The 21191-nt window shown below is 39.3% G+C and overlaps 1 protein-coding gene across 1 annotated transcript in view; it reads left to right on the top strand.

The window, feature by feature from the left end:
• The window catches only part of CUBN (cubilin), a 149032-nt gene that overhangs the window by 25915 nt on the left and 101926 nt on the right, over positions 1-21191 (top strand). Inside the window, exons 21-27 of the mRNA XM_026843524.1 lie at positions 5-221; positions 1203-1333; positions 9334-9520; positions 12756-12916; positions 13430-13611; positions 14250-14406; positions 16872-17059. Coding sequence (XP_026699325.1) covers positions 5-221; positions 1203-1333; positions 9334-9520; positions 12756-12916; positions 13430-13611; positions 14250-14406; positions 16872-17059 — 1223 coding nt within the window. The remainder of the gene's footprint in view (positions 1-4; positions 222-1202; positions 1334-9333; positions 9521-12755; positions 12917-13429; positions 13612-14249; positions 14407-16871; positions 17060-21191) is intronic.

Below are 21191 nucleotides of genomic sequence, written 5' to 3'. Positions count from 1 at the left end.
GCAGTATGTGGAGAGACTCTCACTGGAGCGGAAGGAATCATTACAAGTCCTGGCCATCCAGCTATCTACCCACATGGTATTAACTGTACCTGGATTATCAATGTTCAACCCGGCTACCTCATCCGCCTGACATTCACTTCATTTAACTTGGCATTTGATTATAGCTGCAGAAAGGATTATCTTGAAATATATGACAACAGCACTGTGCAAAAATTGGGAAGGTGAATATGTCCATTAGCTGAATGTAGTTAGCACTGTTCTGTTGCTCTCAACATCCAATTTGTTTCCTTAAATTTTGTGTATAGATTAATTTCTCTGCATTACATAACCAATAGCAGCAATTTCTCTGCTTAGGATAGTAAAGTCAGCTTGCTTCCTTTGACTATGGGATGAGAAGCACATTTAATAAGTATTATAATGGGAGAAAATAACTTGTGTCAGAAGGACAGCTTTTTTAAGGGCAGGTTTCATTGTCCATTGACATTTTGATTTATGTGAAATAAGTTCAAAACCATTAATATATCTGTTCCCAGAAAAAGCATGATTTGAAACAGTTGCAGAAGTGAAAGAAAGATTAGTTAAAGATTGTTCATTTGGATCTCAGCAAAAACTAAACCAAAATCTGTATTTTATAAGATTTTTCTTTCACTTTCTCCTGATATGTGATTTTATTTTAGGGAGGAATTTTTTCTTTTTTTCCCCTTCTCCAGTTGGGGCATACACAGGGTTTCCTTGCCACCCTATAATTCAGGAACGTCTGAACTTCTTGGAAACAGTATCCAGCTGCAGCTACAGACTGTAAAGTAGTTGGCTGACGTGGCAGTATTTTGGAAAATAAGGAGAAAATTACTCTCATAATGGAGAGCATTTTGCAACCTTAGTCTTTGGCTAGCCACTCTGACTCCTGCAAAAGAACAGAATACATTGTAGGTACAGCACAGAATAATTTCAGTAAGAATCTGACAATGTGATGAACAGTTTCTTCCCTGACTTTGCCCCACAAGTGAGATTTGTACTCTTGTACATGTAGTGTGCTATTTAGTCCCATGATACAGGGTATATGGCTGGGATCTGTATCATCCAAAGGAAATACTGGTGTAAGTGTAACTGTTAAAACTTCTCGGGAAAGCTGAATCCTCTTCCAGTAATACAGACACTTGGTAAAGTATGGCCATTCAGTTTGGGGCATCTTTTTGCTGCAGATACTGTGGAAGATCAATTCCACCATCTCTCACTAGTGGTGGCAACATGATGATGTTGTACTTCGTGACCGATTACAGCATTGCATCTGAGGGATTCTCAGCTAATTATATCTCCCTGGATGCATCAAAAGGTAATATGTCAGTCTCTTCATTATGCAAATTAAATGTTTTTATCTGTCACTAAATAACCACTACAAGAAACAGAAACATTATTTTCTGTGTTTAACACAGAATGTATTTAACAGAAATCTGCCTGGTGCCTCTTCTACCCCTTCTTATTTATCCTGCTTTATTCACAGCTTTTTTCCTCTGTAGGAAAGAAGAAAGCAATTTCTATAAGCAGCACTGTTGTTTTCTTTTAAAAGCCAGTAAGAGCTGACATGGCAGAACTGCATGAATTATTTAGGAAAAGTATATTCTGAGTTTGTTTTGTCCATTCTGAGCTGAGTATGTGTGATCTAGGAAGCTTAGACATCATGGACAACTCATTTGAATGGGAGACTCTCAGGTGCCTTAAAAATTAATTTAGTCCTTATTAAGATGCAATGCTGATGATGCGCAGAGAAATATCTTATAGGATGAAATTTGATAAAACAGCAAAATAACCTGAAAGCACAAGCTGTTTTTTTCATTACGACAGAGTGCAATGTTTCTGTCTTCAGAAGAGTTCAAGGCTCCTGTAATGCATTAAATCTTTTAAGTATCTTCTTTTAAGGGTCCAAGACATACATCAGTGGGGTAAAGACTATGGAAGAGAAGAATGGCCATTCATTCCCTTAGTATGCTAAAGCAGAGAAAAACTGAGAAATTACTCTGAATTCTAATTGATTTGAAGGTTTTCCAGGAGGGGCACATCTGTGTTTTCAAACCATGCTGCACCCACCATACCTGATCCAGTGTTTGCACATCTCTCTAGCACTGAGAGATTTTAGCAGTGACTGAACCACACTTGAAAAAGCAGCCTCTTGATGAATGACTATTGGGTTTCATATAACCCAATAGGCATGGGTCTGCTATTGCTCCTCTCGCTGCTGGACACAGATCTGTAGTAGAAGAGGATTTATGTGGGTAGAGGGACAGGTTCTGCCTAGCTTAGTTTCTTTAATACTTTTGTTTTTTCCTACTGTCTGAGTTTCTCCAACCTGTTTAAAACCAGCAAAATGTCCAATTTCTATCTTGTGAAAAATAACTGTTTTCTTGGTGACAGCTTGGAAAATTTGGCTATTATTTCATCTTTCAAGCATGTGTGTAATTAAGACCAGTACAGATTTTGCCACTGTTTTTATTCACTACCAAGATAACTTACAAATCCAAATAATCAATTTTCTCAGCTGCCTTCGTTCATACTTGAGTTATCTGGCATGGAAACCAAAAAGCTGGTAAAAACAATTAAGATTTAATGAGACCTATTCCAAGGAGGAAATTTCTATTTGTTAGAAAATAATAGGCCAAAACCCAAGCTCTACTTCTAAAAATCTTTCCGAGAAAGAATCTGTAGTTTGAAAACTGAGTTCTTACTAGTGGGAATTTGTGAAATTATCAGCCTTATAAAGAAAGTCTTTTATGAGTCTGTTTTTGCATCTGCAAACTGTAACTTCTGTGAATATGATTGTTGCTTGTTATTTTTTCATTTACCCCAGATTAATATTTCATGGGTCAATTTGATTCCTTTCTAACTGTTCTTATAGCAGCTCTTCTCACAGTTCAAGATCAAAATATTCTTTACTCAACATTAATCTATATTTCTGTCTTCATGTAACCCTGTATGTTTCTCTGGGTTTGTTAGTTATCTCAGTGCTGTCCGGCTTCACTGTTCCACCTCCTCTCTTCCATATTGCCCTCCTTTACCATCACCATGGTGATTGGATTTTCTCATCTTTCATCCAGAGCACAGCTATATGCATCATATGAGGTGCAAACTATATCAACACTGTTCCTGGAAAGGTTCCAAACTATGCTTTGAAAATGCAAATCTGTTTTCTCCTCAATGCTATTAACGACTAGAAAGTGTATAAAATGATTATACTAAATTAGAACTACATAATATCCTCATCCAAACTCTAAAACAACAGGTATGATTTCCTTTTCCCATAATTAACGCAGATATGTTTACTACTCTTCAGCTAAACTGGGTTAACTCAATTTATTCTCACTTAGACCTAGAACAATGATCTGTAGAATAAATGCCTTTTCATTTCAAACGCTATAGTTGTATAAGTATGGCAATGTAGCAGATAACTACTGAAATTGATAGTAATAAACTTATAGAGAAGTTGAAACTACGATCTGTTTTCTTTATAGAAATTTGGGTTTTTTGGTCCCAGCACAAGCTTAGCAGTACTATGAAGTTGTCATAAATACCAGACTGCTAACATTCATTTTTTATTAAGAATAAAGTGTTTTGAAGATTCTGTGGCCTGAGAGAAGGCAAATGTGTGTACGTGGACTTTGCTGTGAGAAGCAACTCCCCACTTCCCTGAAATCATATCAAGTTAGTTTTCCCACTGTGAGATGTTTAGGACTGATATTCATCTTATGTATATCCAGTTACACTAAGGTGGCAAATTGCTGAACATAATCATATCTGAGAGATTTACCAAAGCTTTGGATTTTCTTTTTTCTTTACATCTGCTGCCTATTTTCATTTTTCTGCTAAGGAAAATATGGTTCTAATAATGTTTCTTGTGCAGTAAGAACTCTTCATATTTTTGAGCTATGTTTTCTTAGCCAGCTAGAGTGTAACCAGTATCAGAACTGGTCAAAGCTGTTCTGGTTCATATTAGACATTTCAATAGGCTTTTGCCTGGAGTTATTTTACAGTGAATGAGCTATTGAAAAGATGGACAAGATTATCCCCCCCCAAAAGAATAAATAAGAGTTAAAAAAAAAAAAAAAAAGAGAATAAGTAGGATTGAAAAAAATATTTTTACATCAAGCATGCCTAATTTTCTTCTCTGTGCATCTTAGCAAACAATGTTTTTGATAATGTAGTTTATCTATGATATATTAATTAGTTGAAAAGTAGCCTGAAAATAATGGCAAAGCTGTATTTCCTGTCAAAAAATTTGAATGCCACAAGATATAGCCATGGCCATGGTCCATAAAGTGCAAACAATTGTCTTAGCAGTCTGCCAGCTAGTAGCTTAATATGGCAGCAATACAAATGGAAATCCTTCAGTCAGACATGCCCACATGACACTCAGTTGTTTAGAATGAATACTGCCTACTTAAACTATCTGTACCTCAGATGCTTAGTTGTTGGTCATCTTTCTGTCTTTTAAAGGGGAAAGTCACTGGAAACCAAGGTAATATTTGGATTTATTTCCTAGAGTCCAGGTCTCAAGTACGAGATAGATGAATGTCTCAACAGCTATATAAGTGTTATGATAGATTTTAGGTTTTTCATTTGCCTATCTTGGCTGACCACACCACAAAGAACCTATGTAAAATTATTAAAAAATCTTTGAAAGGGCTCAGTCTTTTTTGGAAGCATTGCTCATGGTCTTGAAGGACACAAGCCAAAATTTTCCAATAGGAATAGCACTACAATCAGTGCATATATTTTATTGCTCTTGACCTCTTCACAAGTGGGAATTTATTTGTTTTACTTTGAATTGGGGTTTTGGGGGGATTTTTCTTTGTCTTTTTCTCTCTCTCTTTTTTTTTTTTTTTTATTTGTTTGTTTCATTAAAGAGGCTTCATTTTATCCTTTCTTCTGAGAAAAGCCAGCCTTGACAAGGTTATTAGCAGATTGCCTTCCTGATATGAGTTTTTATTCCTGGTCTTTGTCTGGCTTTGGTGAAAGATAAGATTTTTCTTCCTTATCATCCTGAATTGTGAATTATTTATCAAGAGGGGTAACTTGGTTTTAAATAACTTTGTTGTGTGATATATGTTCGCTCACAAACACTGACTGGAGAAGTCAGAGTTTGAGAAGGATGAGGAAAGAAAGAAGAACATTTGTGAACCCATGGACTTAAAAGTGCCCCTGAAAGCAATGTATAGATTTATGTATCTTCTTTATTGACAGCTGAATACAGGTTGAGATCTCAGTTCCTATCTTGCTGACTGAACCCAGTAATTATTAGGAAGATGTTGCCTGGCTTTTCTCTTCAGCTGAACAAGCAAAGACAAGAATGGCAACTAATGTCTGACAAATATGTGTGTGCAGAGATACAGGGCATGGTGGAACAAGGCTGAGCTACGACATAGAAAAAAGCTGAAGTCCTTCATGCATCTTGGACATCTGCTCAGTTTATCCCAAGTCTCAGGAAAAAGGCTTAATAGGCTGGCAGCTGACAACTTGTTAGGCCACTGCAGCTTGGTTATGTTTGATCAGGGTGTTAGTTAGTATATGTGTATACGACTCCATAGTGTGTGTGTTTATATGTAAATAGTCAGAAGAGAGCTGGGTATTCTTTATGAACAGTTGCACCCAGTGTTTCTAAGGAGTTTGGGTCTGAGACACTACAAAGGACTTTTGTGTGCCTTCTTGCTAAAAATCAAGCCTGTTAGCATCTGCCAGCAGCAGTAACCCTGCAGAAAGCCCTGAAGTGCAGATGTGCCTTTCCATGGCCTGTGGAGAGACATATAGTTCATGTGATAGTTTCTTCCCTTTTTTTCTAAACATGCATAGTATTGCATAAAGATCTAATTGTTAGGGATCCCAGTTTTCCTTTGGCAGAGTGAGATCAAAAGAAAACTCTCATTTTATATATGACACTATAGTTTTATTTTTGATTAATTAGAATTGTTGCAACTGATGAATATCTCTTTATGGGAAAAAACATGGATATAATTTTCTGTAGTATGCATGATTGCATGAGTGAGTGGTACAAAAGCTGGCATTTTTCTCCACTATTGACTATTACAGTGGGTTGCTGCCATTTATGGCATTTTTTTCAGAAGAGCAAACACATTCAGTACCAAAATCAGAAAGCAGATTGAATAGCTTTCAAAACCTCACACACTGGCAAAGCAAGATGTGCAATTGTCCTTGACAATTGCTTCCTCCTTCTGTTTTTTCATAAGCTGCTATGTGTCTTCAAACAAAACTCAATTTATATTTTTTCCAGACATATAATAACCACATTATGGTGTTAGACTGCATTCTGAACTTTTGGCAAAGGAGTCAAAGTACTTTTTTCCTGGTAACTTTGCTAACAGTTTTTACTGAAAGAAATATTACTGCCCAAGCACACCCCCAAATGCTGTGTGAGGTGAGTGGAAAAGGGGAGTGCTGGCTGTCCTGCTGAAAGTAGAACACAACAAATGAATCCAATTACCAGAAGAGAGTTGGCTGTCATAAAATGTGGGTTCATTTATGCTTTTCCTAATCCTCATAGCAGTGTATGCTTGGTCTACACTTGGATTTATTTCACTGTAGCCAGAAATCTGATGTTTCTAAGGCAGTCACTGTTCCACGTTCCGTATTTATCCCCCTTTGGTCATAAAGAAGATTGTTATGTGAAGTGTAGACCAATATACAGCATCCAGTTTAAAATAGCACACTTGGGATATGAGTTTCTGTATGGATTACTCCCAAGAAAACAAAGTTTGGTGAGGGAGGGCACCTAGACAATTTTGTATAAAAATGACACTGATAAAAATATTTTGGCTTCCATGTTGCTAATTTTACCCTAAGGACCCTTATCTAGTTTATCAATTTTAATAATCAATTTTAATATTCTAAAGGTTGAAAGCTAGTATTCATGGTCTCTGACTCTAAGTAAATAAGGAATGACAGTATTGCAACAGCTCTAACCATTAATTGTGCCTGAGTCAGGCACCTACCCTTCCAAAATCAGGAGGAAGTAATTAGTTAAAAATAAGTAACCTAATAAATATACACACATTCTAATTTTATTTTTTATTGCTTTTTGTGTAATGAGCTGTTACAAAAAACTTGAGTCACGTTTCTAAGCCAGATTTCTAACCCTGCAGACAGGGTTTTCAAGAAATCATATGGCTTAAGGATATGGGGTTTGATGATTAGCCCTAAATATCATGAAACACCACGGGAGCTGGCAGCACAGCACGGGCATTATAAGGATTTATAAAGCAGCACGAGGATTCTAAGGTGACCAGGACTAACCTCATTGTTATATTCCTACATTAGAGCATATCTGTGATGGAACACACAAATGACTAAAATTCTAGGTAAAGACTTTAATAGATGATCATTTTAGGTAAAATAGTGCACGAAACTTTTTTGACTTGTCAATACCAACGTACAAACCAATGGCAGAAAATTTTTGGCCTGTTTCTGTATCATGTTTCTTCATTCTGCTTGTGATGAATTAGGAACATGAGTCTGGTAGCTAGCTTTGGGGATATTTATCCCACAGAAAACATTTTCAACTGAGGCCTTCCAGGCGACCAAGAATGCAAACAACCACCATTAAAAAAGACACCATTCAAAGCAAAAGTGGTTTAGTAGTTAGAATAGATAGAGAACAGACATGGAAATGACCAACCTCAGACATGGGGAACCTGAACTGTAATTTCATCCCTTCCCCCTATTGAAGTGTTAATCTATACTGTATTAGAAAACAGGTTTCAGAGATCTGTGGCAACCAGCTTAAATGAGTATAAAGTTAATCATAGTATTTTGCTTGCTTTTTGAGTTGCACTTTATAATTAGTCTAACCCTGCCTATATGATAGAAAGTATTTAAGAAATCTACTTTTATTTCTTATATTTGCAACCTGTGGGACCTGAAACAGGGGAATGGAGGACCAGACTAAGTCTCCAGGGTCATAAAATCCAGCCTACAATTTTATGCCTTCCCCCCATCCTCCCCCTCCCCGCCTTTTTCTTGACAAGAGCTACATAATGTGATCCCTTTCTTAATTAAATGAATCAAATTGTATCTTAAAAATCAGTGGGCTCTTTTCCCCTTTCTGCATCTGTAATATTGGTTGGGTTATTGCTCTAGAAACTCACTTCCTGATAGAAATTTTCTCCTAATTTCTGTGTATCTGTATTTGTAGACAGTTTTTAACTTCAGAGCTTGTACTGTCATTGAGAATGTGTTCTATTTTTCTTTTCTTCATGCTTCTTGATGTTTTTCTCTTTCTTTTTTCTCCTGCCTTTGCTAAGCTAAACAAGTTAAGCTCTTCTAGTGTCTCTTGCCTACTAATTTACTAATTTCCTGCTATCTCCACAACTTCTGTCTTACTTGTTCTCATTTGATTTCCAGAACATCAGTGATCATGGTTTTCCACATTTTTCCAGGTGACATATCACCATTACCTTGTGCAGTGGCATCAAGGTTCCCTGTCTCAACTGAAAACACCTGACATGGATCGCATTTCTTCTTGCCCTTTTTGCAGCCAGGTCACAAACCTTACTCAGACTGTGATCAACTAATACACGACAATTGTTTTCTCCAAAATAAGTCTCATGTACTGTTGTATAGCAGATATTTTTTTTCCTAGTCCTTATGTCTGTGCTTTTGAAAGAGCTTTTCAATTATTGCTCAAGTCCAAACTATTTTCTTCTTTCTATCTTATAACACCAAGATGCTTTTACCGTGCTCACAGAAGAATTGATGTAGCTGGTTTTACTATAAGACCTTAAGTAGAACTGCTTTGTTCTCAAAATCTAAGGATTATACTATTTTCAAGCCAATTGTCACTTATGAACCAGAAAATGGGAAAATAAATTTAGGTATAAAATCTCCATCTACCAGGTTTGATCATGAGGAATGCCTGAGAAAAATATAGCATCTCCTAGTAGCTAGAGACTGCATTCAGTTTCCACTACCACTGCTTTTCAGAAGTTCATGAATCCTGCCTTTTATGTTGATCAAGACATGCCTTTCGGTTTCCTTTCTCTGCATACCTGGGTTTTAGGTCAAAGGTTAGGCAGCTGGAAATACTTTTGCATTGCCTATTTATTACAGACACAAGTGTTCTGGTAAAAGCTGAACAAATCAACTCAAATATAAGAAATCCCATGAAAAAGCTGGATTCTGGTTTTAGTTTATAGTGATGACATTCAGCAGTAAGATGTGTCCAGGATGAGGCATAATGCACAGGATGCTTGCTCCTCTGTCTGTTGGAAATAGAAATTTCCTGTTAATTTATCATAACAAATTAATTCATACTTGTTTCTTTTCTTTTTAAAGTGTGCTCACATAACTACAGTACTGAAACTGGTGTGCTAACATCTCCAAACTATCCCAATAACTACCCTATCCGGATGGAGTGCATATACACCATTACAGTGGGAATAAACAGACTGATCGTGCTGAGCTTCACCAACTTCACCTTGCAAGGGAATAAACTGTGTACAGAAGATTATGTAGAAATCAGGCAAGCCCAATTATTTCTCATGTCCTTAGTACTGATAACCATGGAATTTGTCCAAATCCATTTAGGCATGTTCAGAAGCTATAGTCCTGTGCTATAGTTAAACCTATGCTGTCAATATGGGAAAAGAACTTACCAGAGAACATTAAAGGCTACCTTTTCCTCCTCCCATCCTGCTCTGTTGTTGGCTTTCCCACTTGAATTCCAGTTCTCAGAGCAAGTGGAGTATGTGGTGGATGAGGAATTGGCTGGATGGTCACATCCAGAGTGTAGCAGTCAATGGCTCACTGACCAAATGGAGATCAGTGATGAGTGGGGCCTGTACTGGGACCAGTGCTGTTTAATGTCTTCATCAATGACACAGACAGTGGGACCGAGCGCACCTTCAGCAAGTTTGCAGATGACAGCAAGCTGAGGGGTGAAGTTGACACACCTGAGGGATGGGATGCCATCCAGAGGGACCTGGACAGGCTTGAGAAGTGAGCCCATGTGAACCTCCTGAGGTTCAACAAGGCCGAGTGCAGGGTCCTGCACATGTGTTGGGGCAACCTCCAGTATCGATACAGACTGGGGGATGAAGGGATTGAGAGCAGGCCTGTGGAAAAGGACATGGGGGTGCTGGTGGATGAAAAGCTGGACGTGAGCCAGCAAGGTGCATGCGCATCCCAGAAAGCCAACCATATCCTGGGCTGCATCAAGAGAAGTGTGGCCAGCAGGTCGAGGGAGGGGATTGTTCCCTTCTACTCTGCTCTTGTGAGACCCCCACCTGGAGGGCTGTGTCTAGCTCTGGGGGCCCTGACACAAGAAGGACATGGACCTGCTCGAGCAGGTCCAGAGGAGGCCACAAAGATGATCAGGGGGCTGGAGCACCTCCCCTGTGAGGACAAACTGAGAGAGTTGGGGTTGTTCAGCCTGGAGAAGAGAAAGTTCCAGGGAGACCTTATACTGACCTTCCAGTACTTAAAGGGGGCTTATAAGAAAGATGGGGACAAACATTTTATCAGGGCCTGTTGTGATAGGACAAAGAGTAATGGTTTTAAACTTAAAAAATGTAGATTTAGACTAGATATAAGGAAGAAATTCTTTCCTGTGAGGGTGGTGAAACACTGGAACAGGTTGCCCAGAGAGGCAGTAGATGCCCCATCCCTGAAAACATTCAAGGTCAGATTGGACGGGGCTTTGAGCAACCTGATCTAGTTGAAGGTGTCCCTGCTTATTTCAGGGGGGGTGGTGTGGACTAGATGACCTTTAAAGGTCCCTTCCAACCCAAACCCTTCTATGATTCTACATTCTCTTTTATGTTTATTGTCTTTAAACAGCAGTTATTCTGTGATGCAGCACTAGGAACATATACTGGCATCACCTTTAAACTTAGGATATTATCATGGAGATTTCTAGTAAATTTTACAGAACAGAGACAAGTAGAAGAAAGTAATATTTGCAGAAAGGTTAGCTGCATGCTTACTACACAGCTGCGCAATGTACACGTCCTTTCTGCTCTGTTGCTGTATGGGATTTGCACTGCAATGTCAGTGCACCCATTCTTGTTATCATGAGCCAGCTCTCTAGATAAACCATAAATACACCAGTGTATTTTTTTCACTCTGAGCATGCCATGAGGTTCCATGACCTCAGTGAGCATCATGATAAAACTCATTCTGAACATTATACCAAATATTCTTTATGGGTTATTCCTTGGTAAGTAGTGTCTCTTTTTTAGAACCAAACAAAAAGCTGCTTGCTGAAGTTGAAGTATTGAGATTCTGAATTCCTGCTGAATTAGCTGGTTGTTTTCAGCCGTATATACAAACAGGAGAAAGTTATGAAAAACTGAAAGGCTTTTTCAATATTTTCTAAGTATTCATTTTTTCATTTTAAAACAACAATCTGAGATTAAATTTAATTTTAAGAGTTAATGCTTTAATTTGGGGTATATCTGAATTATAAGAGGGTTTTTTTTTCCACTTTTTCATCTTAAGAACTTAAAACATTCATTTATTGCATAAATCTAGCTCTGTTGTCACTGCAAAGAGCTCAGCATCATCAAACAGGTTTTAAGGTATGGCCAGAACATGGCTAAGTGCAACTCAGCACATTTCTGCTGCCATAACTGGATTTCAGATTGTCTCATCAAACTTGATAACATTAAATGGGGTAGCTAGATAAGTCTTAGGTGAGGTGCCACTCTGTTTTCTAGTCCTGAGGTGTCCTCTGATAAATTGCAATCAGTCAACTAAGAAAATTGTTCATCTGACCACAACTGCAAGGACCAAGATGCCTGTGAGCGGAAGCTCTGTCACAGTTCTTCAACTGCCAGTAACCTGAGACAATGGCAAGCAGTTTAAACTGTGAGGATGACAAGAAAATATAGTGGCAAGTAGAAATTTCACTCAAAAGCAAGTATAACCTGTGAAAATGTAACTGAAAGTATTACTGTCCACTTAAAAAGCATCATATCAAGATTACACCCTTATATAGATATAAATGTATTTATTATTGTCCTAATGACATGTAGAGTGTTTGTAATACGAAAATGCTTAAAGATAAAGTTAGAAAGCAATTGGTAAGCAGGTTGTCACCTTTTTTTTAATTCCCATGAGACATGCACAGGTTGCAAACGAGAGTATTAGATGTGCATCCTGATTACAAAATTAGAAAATATTAGTGGAAATAATGCTTAATTTAAAAATAGGAAATAAGTGATTGTAGAAACAATTCTGAAGGCTAAGAAAGTATTTCAAAATATGGATCTCATCATGTCTGAGGAATGGGTTCCTATTTGTGTAGTGGCAAATAAACATGGGGTTTTCTCATAGGTCAGCTCATCTGGTTTGGTGCCAGGCTAGACAATGAGAAGCAAGCAAACTTTTATTTCTTCAAAATAGAAGATTACTTTTGGTTACAGCAATGATTGTCACCTTGTAGAATACAGAGAATGTCCTGCCTCTGCAGCATCAGGTCTACTTGAGACAATTCTTGAGTCTGTCATTGTACTGACAGACTATGGATAGGCTGCTGAGATGAGAAAGTAGACATATCCAGCAAGCAGGTGCTTGTGGTAGGACTTCTTACTGCAAGTAGCAGGATTCCTCCAGTATTTGGTAGCTGTATTGCTGTGGAAGGTGAAGAGCCAGGATTCATCTTTCCCAGGCCTGAAAGAATCTCAAGATTTTTGATATGTTGACATTTCTTAAGGTTTCCTTCTTTGACCCAAAGTTTTTCTTCTCTATCATTCTAGAAATGGAGGCTATGAAACTTCTCCTCCTTTTGGAAAATACTGTGGTACAGACCTGCCTCCTGTTATAATCTCTCATGGTAACAAGCTGTGGATAAAGTTTGTAAGTGACATGTATGGCACAGAAAATGGATTTTCAGCAGAGTGGGATGGTACATCAGCAGGTAAAATGACCACATCAAGTATAAAACCATTTTACACATCTCATTTTTGATCTTTCATTTGTATTTAATTTCTCACCTTTCCCCCCACATCTTTTCTGCTTCCCTTCTTTTAAAATCTGTCTGCTAATTATATAGCAACATATATTCGTGTTGTTAATACCAAGGATACAACTTCCTTGATCCTTGGGCTTTCTTTTTTCTCCATAGGGAAGGATATACTATTCCCTAGATATAATGTAGCGTCAACTTCGATGTAACCAAGAATTTAACAAAGAGGTTTCTATTTGAAGATTAACTGTCTATCAGGAGCACTATTCAAATTAGATAGTTAATATTTCTAGGTCCGATAGGTTCTCTTCTGCTTACAATACTGTTGGCTAAATGCATATTTTTGGGGCATCACTGAAGATCAGGGCATGTGAAGGAGGTCAGTAGTGTGAATCTCACACATCATGTCTAATTCTCTATTTTTCTAGCTGTTGAATTTTGGTTTGGTTTCTTTCCCATTTTCAGGTTGTGGTGGGACTTTGACTACAAGTTCTGGTATCTTCATGTCTCCCAACTACCCTATGCCATATTACCACAATTCAGAGTGCTACTGGTTGCTCAGAGGAAACCGAGGAACCCCATTCGAAATACAGTTTGAACAGTTCCATGTAGGGAATCAACCAAAGTGCGACTTTGATTACCTTGCGGTATGTACCCTGTGACATTTTGCTCTGTAGGAGGCAGCTGAGTGTGATGAGTTCACAGGCAAGGAAAAACACATGGCCCTGGTCTTCAAAGGTTCATAAAAAACCAGACCTAGAATAGGAAAGATCCATGCTAACATGCTACCTTCACATCACAGAACAGTGAGAGGTAGGGCAGCAGTGTCTGTGTAGCTACTGGTAGGAAAAGCATTTATGTCTATGCCACTGAAACAAGAATCTGTCTATATCTTTTAAGTTTGCTGTGTTCTGTATGCTCTCGTTATAAATTTCAAGGGAAAAGGCACAACAGTGTCAATAACCTTATTGTTAATCCCAGATTTCATATTTGAATTGTTGCATAAATTATTTGAATATTTTTAATAGAGTTGAAATGGAGTATAGGTTTCCCCTCTTCGTGACTAAACCCCTCAAAACCCACTAGTATTCAATTACTGGTTTCCTGTTTTTCCACTGATTTGCTTGTTTCTTAAATGCCTGTCAGGCTTCCTCTGAGAAGAAAGAGAATTTAACCTTTCGTATACCCAGTAACAATTCCCTAAGCAGGCATATGTCATGGGGAAATTACTTGGGTTTGTAATGCCATCAGCTTTATTAAATTTTTGTTTGTTTGTTTTTTTAAGGTGTATGATGGCAACAGCAGTAATGCCAAACAGCTAGGTAAATTCTGTGGGAATCAGATACCACAACTCATCCATTCCACTGGAGACAGCGTGTATGTAAAACTAAGAACAGAGAACAGTCTGCGAGGTGAAGGTTTTTTAGCCAGATACAAACAGGGTAAGTAAGTAAAAGAAGATGAGAAGAACGTTTTCACAGTTCAGCTTGTTCCTGAACCTGCTTCTTGCAGCCCATGATTTTACCTACTCATGAGCAGAGAACAATGTATAGAGCATGTTATTGACCCAGATTCTCTAGCTTGCTACAGTCACAGAAAACAGAGAACTAAAAGTTATCTGCCCATCTACCCATGATGGAGATTATCTCCTCCCTAGAAGAAAGCTGGTGAGGTGGCTCTACTTCTATTACCTGAACCAGTGGTGCTTCCCACTCCAGATTTACTCAAAATAACAAGAGCTGGAAGTCCCTAACAAGGTACATTGGACTGTTCTTGCTCACCCAGTCTCCTGACTTTTTCACAAAGAAGGCAGATATAACAAGTTTCTCTGCTCTTCTAGCTGCTTGTGAGGCAGGATGGCAAAGGATAAGTGAGCTACCCTCAACCATGCTGGATCATTGTGGGTGGTTAGGATCATTTAGCCTACCTGGAACACTTCAAAAAGTTTCAATTTTATATCTTATAGTAAGGGTCACATTTTTCTTGCAAACATTTTTTTGTAAAATAGTTCTATCCCAGAAGTATCAGAATAATAACATTTGGAAAAAAATCCAAGAAGGTACATGACAAATTAAAGTTATTTTGTTCCCAGTCATAACCTTGAATATTGTCCTGATGTTTACTTTTCTCCTTATACACTCTAGCATATAGGGTTAAATGCACATTGGAAGATACGAAATTTTACCATATACAAAATGATTTGCAAGCATCTTTGTGTAGCCTAAATGTGACATGCCCAAGTGATAGGGATTGCTGTAAATTTATAGACATTAAGTTGTCCTAGTAAATGGATTATGAAAAAACAAAGCTATTAAACCACACAATGATGGCATACAATAATTAGAAGAGTGAGGGAGCACTTTAAATTCCTTAAAGCTATTCCTTTCAGATATCACAGCTTCATCTACCATGTACATTTCAGGCTGCAAAGTTAAGACATTACAATAGGGTTCCCCTTTCATTAATTAACCAGAAAGAGCACTTTCAAAGCACTCAGATGTAGAACCTGAGTGATCAGATAATGTGATTCCCATTTTACATTCATATTTAATTCCTGAAGATGCATCAGACAGCTTTCAATGACTTGTCCAAAAGCTAAAATTATTAGGAGGTAGCGGTATAAAATGAGGATGTATAGATGCCAGATGCATTTACATGTACCTGAAAGAAAAGTAATGATGAATTGGAAAACATTGCAGAGGAAAACATGGTATCAAATTAATGTTCAAAGGCACCTTTGTGTATGATATGTTTTGAATTAAATCCTGATGGCAGGGGGTAGCAGCTTTTACCTATGCTGCATTTTTCAAAACCCATCTTGTGCTCTTCATCCTGTCCTTTCAAAGAACTGTGTGCTTCAGTGTAGCTTTGCACACAAGCTCTACTCCATCTGATCCTGACCTTGAGTGTACCTGAGTATTTTGAAGTCCTAAAAACACACACCTTACTGCTCTCTAAATAATTTGGAAAGAATCAAAAAAATTTGCAGGAGGTAGGTGTGTTATCCCTAGGGACAGACAATAGAAGAGTTTTGCAAGTGAATCTCAGATATTTCTGCTGTTCAAACACTGCAGATTTGCTGTATAGAGCAAAAAGCCTGTCCTGCTCCCCGCCTCCTGCCCACTTCTCTGTGCATTACACTGGTCTGTATACTGTCTCCAGACAAGGGATTGCCCACATAGATATTTTCTGTCTTTAGTGAAAGGAAGATAGAAGAAAATGAGACTTGCTGACCTAATGTCATAACTGTAATTTCACTCTGTATCTAGTTTACTTTTTTTTTTTTTTCATTTTCTTTGCACTTCAAGAAAAGGTCTCATTGTTCCAGATGAGTGTCCAGTTCTTATGCTAGGTCGTTATTGGATGACTCACAAGGAAAATCATGGCTCCTTTTTAAAGAATTTCATTATCACTTCCAGTTTCTGGAGCTAGAAAATCCAGTACAAGTAGTGTCCCAGAGATTATGATTTTTTTCTAGTTTGCTGAAATAAACCACTTTAAACCGTTAGTCAATCTTTGTTGAGCATCCTTCCCAAATTGTTTCAAATGACAGGGCAAATTTCTATTATCAGTTTTTAAAAAAATAAGTGGAAGAAAACATGTTTCAGGAATAACCATGTATTTAGAGTTAAAGAAAATGCCAGAAAATATATGTACTGCATGTACTGATGAGTCTGCAGGTGTCAGAAAATAAGAACATAACAGAGCTGAAGGATTCAAGTTTTGGAAAGTCTGGATTTTGTTTGCAGCATACACAATATGTTCTTCAATGGGTCGCAGTCTTCTCTATCTGTGAATAAAAACATTTCTCACCTTGTAATGCTATCAGTAACTTCAATTAGTAATTTTTTCAGATATTGGGTTAATAAGCACTGCACAAGTATAATTTATTATCACTTTTTTTCAGTTTGCCAAGAAGTACTGACTGTTAATCGTAGCCATGGCATATTGGAAAGTTTAAATTATCCAAATAATTACCCATTAAATGAGCACTGCAACTGGACTATCCAAACTACAAAGGGGAACACACTCAACTACAGCTTCACAGCCTTTAATTTAGAAGATGGATTAGACTGTGACCGGGACTTCTTGAAGGTATGTACCCAGATTCTAGAAACAAGAAAAATCAGGTTTTAGACAGTAAAGAAAAACAATAAGGATGCAGAAGACCAAGGGGAAATTTATCTAAATTTAGCCATTAAAACCCAAGGGTTAAGGCCAAACAGCCAAACAGTTTGTCCCTGTTTCCTCTGCAATCAGTAGGGAGTGAAGCCTTGCCAGAGAGCACTTCATCCTGCCTTAAAACAGGTGTCTGCAATGGGGAAGATGAATCACATTGCAGGTATCTAGATTTGCCACAGAGAGTCTAGCTACCACCTTGGATTAGATGCACTGGATTTAATAGGTTAAATGAGATGTCATGATTCCATGTTCATGTAAAGGAGAAATCTTGAGATTAGTAAATTGATTGCAAATGGCAATTATCCCAATTATTTTCATCTTGTTTTTATCTGAGAAGGAGTGGGGAATGTTCAAAAACTTTTAAAATGTGTTACTTCTACATTTTTAAAAGGAAGGTTATTGTAATTGCTTTTTAAATTTTCCTTTTCATAATTAGTCTGCTTCTTTAAAGGATCTGAAAGAAACCAAATTTACTCACAAAATGAGAAATTTTCACTTAACAAAACCATCCAGTCCCATCTAAAGCGAAGTACCCTTTGTTTTAATTTCCTCAAAAATTTTATTTCTAGGCCAACTGAAAAGATATTTCCTCCCAGTTTTTTACTTCATACTGTGGGAAGTAGAGTGTAGCCATGATCACTGCTGCTATACTGAAGATTATAATCTCCTGCCTACAATTTCACTGTTTTGATGAACTAATCCATCCTTCAGATCTCACCCTTGTACAGGATGCTGGCATGTAGCCCCTGTGCTCTACTTATATTTTGCATAAGAGGATTTAAAATTTAGAGAAGTGTTAGGGAAGGCTACTTACAGCCAAGGAGAGGGCTAAGGAATAGTGCCCACATATCTGGGGATAACTACTTACACTGGGGTCTTGCAGAAGGTCCAGCAACAGGCCTGGTGATGGGCTAATCTGTTCCTTCTAGATGTCCTCCCTTGCTCCCTCTACCTCCTTACAATGCCAGCTTTCACAGCTCAAAATTGTTAATAAACTAGCAGAAGTGGTGTTCTTCCAGCTTTCTTCTCTTTGTGGCCAAGAATGGAAAAAAAAATAGACATGTGAAGAAAATAAACAAGGGAGCACTGTATTGAGAACTAACTATTAAACCCTGCTTCATTTTTGTGAGGAGTCTGAAAAGGAAACATTGGAGCCAAGTGGAGAGGCCAGTACTAGTCTCAAAATGCCTAAGCCCTTGATCCATGAAAAGCAGGAGCCGTGCACACAGTAGCCAGCCAGTGAGGAGCAAGAGACTTGCCAGAAGACGCTATTCTAGACATAAGTCAAGGCTGGAAGAATAGTGCCAGAGGCAAGGACCTGATCCAAAGCACTTAAAAGAACAGAAATAAAATATATCAGAGAGAGTGAGGAGACATGGAGTAGAAAAGTACTTGCACTCTTTGTTTTAACAATTTTTCAGTACTTCCAATCAAAGAAAATACAAACTGAAAGACATATAAAGAGGTAAATGCAAGGGAAAAACAGAGTCATGGAAGTGTGTTAAGGAGGCTTAATTTGCAATTTAGTGTCATTACTTGCAAATCTTTCTCCAAATGCCATTAAGAAATATCACTTGGAAAAGATGTTCTCATTTGGTTGGTGCATGGTGCACAGATATGTGCCATAGTGTAAAAAAGGGAACAAGGTTGAACCAGCCAGGGAACTGAATAGTGTTTGCTCCCACCCTGTGTCTTGCGAAAGGGCAGCATGTTGGCAAGGCTGTGAGTGCTTTGTGGTGTAGGAGAAAGGGGGAATCATCTGGAACAAGTGTGCAGTTCACTTTCTAAGCAGACTGCAGATATTTGGAACTTTTTTGTCTGAAATTCATGTGGAGTCTGATGCCACTGCAAAGTGGAAGAAAGGTTAAGAAAAAAGCCCCCGACTCATAGCTGTTCAGCTAAGATAAATTACTTTTCTGCCACATGCTAGTTTTGAGGGCTTTTTATTGCAAAGAGGCCTAAAAGATGAAAGCTCTGATGCCCTGGCTGAGTATAACACTGGGAAAATAGAGATATAATCCTGTTTACTGTAGTCCAAGTGGTGGTGTATGTACCACGTGCCAGAGCCCTTCACCATTTTCTTGGAGGAAATGGGAAGCTGCTGCTCAAACTGTATGTACCAGCACTCACAAACTGGAGTGGCCACTGGTGATGATCAGATGCTATTTTTCCCCAAGAGCTTTTAGGTGTTCCTTTTCCTATCTCCTTTTGGATTTGGTGGCAGAAACTCTCCCACCTCAGCCCCTTGCAGCAGGCAGCCACACCCTACTTGTATTTTTAGCTCCATGGCAGCCCTGATAGTAGCAGCCTGGTGCTCCGTGGCAGCTAGCAGGTTTAGTGACAATATTTGCTGCTACTTGATGGGAGGCTGGGGATGGGAAGGAGAAGAGTTAGCTGTTAGATTAGATTAGGTGATGATCACAGATGTGGTCGTAGAGGGAGTAAAGGAAAGTTGGCAGATGTGCTCGCCAAGGCCCTTTCCATGATTTACCTGAAGTCATGGCTAAATGGGGAGGTCCCATTGGACTAGAGAGTGGCAAATGTGACACCCATCTACAAGAAAGGCAGAAAGGAGAATCTGGGAAACTATAGACCTGTCAGTTTGACCTGCCAGGGAAGGTCATGGAGCAGGTCATCCCGAGTGCCATTAAAAGTCATATAATGGACAAACAGGGGATCAGGCCCAGTCAATGTGGGTTTATGAAAGGCAGGTCCTGCTTGACAAACCTGATCTCCTTCTACGACAGGGCAGCCTGCTTATTGGATGAGGGAAAGGCTGTGGATGTTGTCTACCTTGACTTTAGCAAGGCCTTTGACACTGTTTCTCACAGCATTCTCCTGGAGGAACTGGCTGCTCGTGGCTTGGATGAGCACACGCTTTGCTGGGTAAAAAACTGTCTGGATGGCCGGGCCCAGAGAGTTGTGGTGAACGGAGTTAAATCCAGTTGGCGGCCGGTCACGAGTGGTGTCCTCCAGGGCTCGGTTTTGGGGCCACTCCTGTTTAACACCTTTATTGATGATCTGGACGAGGGGATCGAGTGCACCCTCAGTCAGTTTGCAGATGACACCAGGTTGGGTGGGAGTGTTGATCTGCTCGAGGGCAGGGAGGCTCTGCAGAGAGACCTGGACAGGCTGGAGCCATGGGCTGAGGCCAACTGGAGGAGTTTCCATAAGGCCAAATGCCGGGGGCTGCCCTTGGGCCACAACAACCCCCAGCAGCGCTACAGGCTTGGGGAGGAGTGGCTGGAGAGCTGCCAGTCAGAGAGGGACCTGGTGGGTTGATTGACCGCTGGCTGAACAGGAGCCAGCAGTGTGCCCAGGGGGCCAAGAAGGCCAATGGCATCCTGGCTTGTGTCAGCAATAGCGTGGCCAGCAGGGACAGGGAAGGGATCTGACCCCTGTACTCGGCACTGGTGAGGCCGCACCTCAAATCCTGTGTTCAGTTTTGGGCCCCTCACTACAAAAAGGACATTGAATGACTCGAGCGTGTCCAGAGAAGGGCAATGAAGCTGGTGCAGGGTCTGGACGGGGAGCGGCTGAGGGAACTGGGGGTGTTTAGTCTGGAGAAGAGGAGGCTGAGGGGAGACCTCATCGCCCTCTACAGCTCCCTGAAAGGAGGGTGCAGAGAGCTGGGGAAGAGCCTCTTTAACCAAGTAACAAGCGATAGGACAAGAAGGAATGGCGTCAGGTTGCACCACGGAAGGTTTAGACTAGATATTAGGAAGCATTTCTTTACAGAATGGGTTGTTAGGTGTTGGAATGGGCTGCCCAGGGAGGTGGTGGAGTCCCCATCCCTGGAGGTGTTTAAGAGTCGGGTTGACATAGCGCTGAGAGATATGGTATAGTTGGGAACTGTCAGTGTTAGGTCAATGGTTGGACTGGATGATCTTCAAGGTCTTTTCCAACCTAGACAATTCTGTGATTCTGTGAAAGTAACAGGTGATGGAGGAGGACAAGATTAAATATAGAAGTGTTAGGGCAGAGAGTTGACCTGCCTGAGCAGAGTACAGTTGAGAAGTGGCAGCTGAAAAAAAAAAAAAAAAAG

Source organism: Athene cunicularia (genome assembly GCF_003259725.1).
Source record: "Athene cunicularia isolate RWA chromosome 2 unlocalized genomic scaffold, athCun1 chr2_part1, whole genome shotgun sequence".
Taxonomy (NCBI): Eukaryota; Metazoa; Chordata; class Aves; order Strigiformes; family Strigidae; genus Athene; species Athene cunicularia.
The sequence above is the reverse complement of the archived record's forward strand: the minus strand, read 5'-3'. Positions and strand labels throughout refer to the sequence as shown.